Genomic DNA, 4,112 nt, shown 5'->3' on the forward strand with positions numbered 1-4,112 from the left:
AAAGGAGTCCGGTATACTCTGACCGAGATTCAAGAATTGGCCACGGTATGAATAGTCGTGCCTACCAATGATAAATTTCGAAAAACACTGGTAAAATAATTTAATTATTAATTTTCCGTTTCATTCAAAGTGTTTGTATTAGCTTTAACATAATGTTCCATCATATCTCGGCGTGCGAGTGAACAGTAACGAATCAGGGGAGGCCACTGTGGATGGTTTTTAGCGATATAACACTTCAGGGGAGATCACTATTATATAATGTTTCGCGCAACAGTTCTCAAAATTAACACATTTATACATTAAAAATAATAATATTAAAAAACATTGAATGAGGTGAACATTTTCAAGAAAATTAAATTAAATTTAGAAAAGCCATTACTTTGATAATTTATTGACAACAGCTACACACAAATAAAGCAAACATTTTATCAGAATGATTATTTAAAATATATGGTTAATTCTGACGTGTCTTGTAGAACACGTGCACAGAGCGATAATCAAGATGATCCTCTTGACTTCACTGGACCTAAAAGTCTGGCACCCATCCGCAGTTCGTGCACAGTTTGCAATCCTGCACGTGACCGTCTTTCTTCGCGCAGGCGTTCTTGCGCTTCTCGACCTCTTCCGGTGCGCTGGTGTGAGTACCGTCACAAAATGGCGGATTTTTCGTCTGCTTACACGCGCACATGTAGAACACTGTCTGCTCCTTGTCCACCTTCCAGGCCATTGGTGTGATACCCGTGTCTTTGTGTGAGCCTGAATTTGCATGAAAAATTGATTAGACAGAAATCATTATTTACTAAAAAACAAGGTTCAGAACAACAAGAATACTATCCTTTTTATCGGGAATAGCAATGCGTATTTCCTAATAACGATATATACATGTATCATCAAAGATCGTTGAACAAGGGCATCTACGAATTACAATACATGTAATTTAGGCAAAGACGGCAAAGGCATGGAATGTTTTTATTAATCACATTATCGCAGCCTAATAACTCGTGGTAACGACTTTTTATGTCCTTGTAACGAGGGAACAAACTCGCGGAAACGCCTATATAAGTTAGTAAGTCGTGGTAATAGGTAACATCTGTAACATCTATGCAACTCTTAGGGACCGTATTCAGAAATCTGCGCTATTGAAATATTGTTACTACCCGGTACCATAATAATATTATTGTTAAAATCTGCAAACCTGTTTCTATATTTAATAACGATTTTCTATGTAAAAAATTAACGATAAGTACATATACAACTTTTAACTATCCAAAACAGAAAGCTAGTTTAAGAGTTTCAACATATAAAGACCTGAGCCTCTCTCAGGGAAAACGGGTCGTTATGCATGTGCGAACAGTGTCGTCCGAGATTAGCCTGTGCAGTCCACACAGGCTTATCAAGGAAGACTCGTTTCGCCTTAATTGAGACACTAAGACGAGACTCTCTTTCAATGAAAATTACCATAACAGCGGAGCGAATCGTCCCTAATGCGTCTGTGAAGAGCACAAACTAATCTGGGACGACATTTAACGCACATGCATTGAGCTCCGTTTTCTCATAGCGATAGTGCATTTTTGGTACAGCTATTAACATAAACCAGTCTTGCTACCGCCACCACAAAATGTCATACCACATACCGTCACAAGCGTCACCAATCTTTCCCATCGCACATACCGTCACACCAGGGTTGTTTCTTGCTCAGACCACAGCGACACCAGTATTTGGTCTCCCCGATTTTCAGGTCTTTGATGGCACACGGCCCGTACTGAATTGGGAACCAAAGCTTGAGTGAAGCCTTAAAAGGTGCTGTACAAAATATTGACGAATTGAAACGTTTTAAACTTTATTTTAAGATTTCTTAAAGAAACTTAATTTATTAGACGTAGCAATTATCACTATCGACATGTTCTGTACATGAACGAGCGTTTGTAACGGTTAGTCCTTATATTACAAGTTGTTTGTTTCCACGAACCCGACCGACCCTAATTTTTGGGGCCGGAAATATTATTTTTGTACTACAGGTTAAGTTTTCGATCATTTTGTTACAGTGCAACATATTCTCAAAATGACTTTAAGACATAAGAAAATGTATGTTGCAACAAAATTTAGAAAAATTATGCCATTCAACATCGTCCTTAAAGTGGGAAATAACTTGTGTGCAACCTTCGGGCAAAGGTATGCATGCTTGAGCCTTGCTAGTTTGGCTTTATCATATCCTCGCCGCCATTACATACACTTAATGATATTATAAATGATATAAAGTCTCTTCATTTTTTACAGTTTTGACAGCAACTGACAGTTCAGTTATGCAGAAACTGACACGCATGAGCCAAAAAATAAGTAATTAATTTGCAAACACGAAATCCTACCAGATACATATGGAAGGATTTTACATGTGAATGCGGTGCCCAGCATTTCCCAAAGGGGAGGTTACACTGCGATTACTTAGACTTTAGTCTGGACTACCTGCCCCTGACACTTTGTATCAGTACGACGAGAACCAGAATAACTTAGACTTGTGAATAAGATCTTAAAAGCTACCGTATATTGGAAATGTTGAAGGGAACAAATAATTTTGAGTGGCTTTACTGAAATGTGTGTCATACAACAGTGATCAACCTCTACTTACAGACGCCACGGCAGCGTGTAAAGTCTCAGAATCCGCCATTTTCGCTGAAACAAATAGTATGGATGCAAAAATATGAGCTATAAATAAACACACAATTGAAATATCCCACGCGTTAAATATTGCAAACGTTACAAATATATTATATTCACGAAAACAACACGTTACAAATATATTATATTCACGCTAACAACTACATGGTCCAGATAAATGCACAAATAGTAAGCAATTGACAAGTATCCAAAGAGCATTTATCTTAAATAAACATCTCTAAAACCACGAATAAGCAACGGTTTTGCCAATACCTTTGTTTACCACTTATCATGTGTAATAGCAATATACTATTCTGAATACTACCCTAGATTTACTGATTAAAACTGCACAGTGTGTGTACATCATATGACCTACAACTACGCGACTCACGGCACATAACCAAAACGGATAATACCGGAAACATTTTGTGCGTTACCAGTTTAAAGCATTTAAAGCATTGCAGGCTAATAAAGCTATTATGGGCATGCAACTAATCGTTCTAGACTAATCTATCTATGAACTAATCTATCTATGAACTATAAACTAGCAGCAACAGAGAACAAAATAACGGTAGCAGAACAACATAGAAAAGCTGGCAAAATAACATGGCAAAATAACGAAATAACAGAAATCGAGGTAATCGCTGCCAGGTAATCGCTGCCAAGGCTATTGAAAAGACAATTATGTGACATCGCACAAGGAACAAGAGCAGTTGTCTCCATGCCAAGTATTTACTATTGATCGGAAATGATTGAAAGAGGATGCTTTCCTGAAGTTTTCCGGAAGGTCATTCCATAGCTTGGCAGCAGCATACCTAAAAGATTTCTTACCATATCTTTCTGCCCTTGGTAGGGGTATCTCAACAGTATTAGAGTGCCTAAAATTATAATTAACATCTTTTAGATGCAGTTAATCATGTAGATACTCTGGAGACATTTTTATTAAGCATTATGTATGTTTCTAAGGCAATAGATCTTAACCTTCTAACTTTTAGTGAGATAAGACCAGATTTTTCAAGTAATTCATTATAGCTGCTACAGAAATCATCATATATGAATCTCAGAGCTCTTTCATGTATTTTCTCTATCTTTTTAGTATAAAATTCATTGGTAAAGTGCCAAGTCAGAGAACAATAGTTTAAGTTTGAAATAACAAAAGAGTAGTATCTAGTGAGTATGTTTAATCTATTCAGATGTCTACCAATCCGTTTTACATTCAGCTGTCTAAAAGCTTTCTTACAAATACTTGATATATGAGAATTGAAATTTAACATAAAATCTAGATTTACACCAAGTAATTTCACTTCATCTTCACATGTCATTTCTATATTATTAAATTTAAAGATAATTTTCTGCTTTGGGGGTTTATTCCCAAGGGCAATTACCAGAAATTTCTCTGGGTTTTCCTGCATATGATTTTTTGAGAACCAGTCTATAAGAGTTAAGCTTTCTGTTTC

At 36.6% G+C, this 4,112-nt stretch overlaps 1 protein-coding gene across 4 annotated transcripts; it reads right to left on the reverse strand.

Moving 5' to 3' along the window:
• Positions 1–375: 375 nt before the first annotated feature.
• On the reverse strand, positions 376–3,061 carry LOC127851380 (CDGSH iron-sulfur domain-containing protein 3, mitochondrial-like). Of its 4 annotated transcripts, none has more exons than XM_052385124.1 (4): positions 2,929–3,061; positions 2,627–2,670; positions 1,672–1,762; positions 376–756 (listed from the first exon to the last, which is right to left on the reverse strand). In XM_052385124.1, the coding sequence occupies exons 2-4, from the start codon at positions 2,663–2,665 to the stop codon at positions 527–529; spliced, it is 360 nt and encodes a 119-aa protein (XP_052241084.1). In that variant the 5' UTR covers positions 2,666–2,670; positions 2,929–3,061; the 3' UTR covers positions 376–526. The 4 variants fall into 4 exon arrangements, with proteins under 4 accessions (XP_052241084.1, XP_052241085.1, XP_052241087.1 ...); XM_052385125.1 differs by lacking the exon at positions 2,929–3,061 and adding an exon at positions 2,815–2,924; XM_052385127.1 differs by lacking the exon at positions 2,929–3,061 and adding an exon at positions 2,821–2,913.
• Positions 3,062–4,112: the final 1,051 nt, after the last annotated feature.

Source organism: Dreissena polymorpha, chromosome 11 (assembly GCF_020536995.1).
Source record: "Dreissena polymorpha isolate Duluth1 chromosome 11, UMN_Dpol_1.0, whole genome shotgun sequence".
NCBI classification, from domain to species: Eukaryota; Metazoa; Mollusca; class Bivalvia; order Myida; family Dreissenidae; genus Dreissena; species Dreissena polymorpha.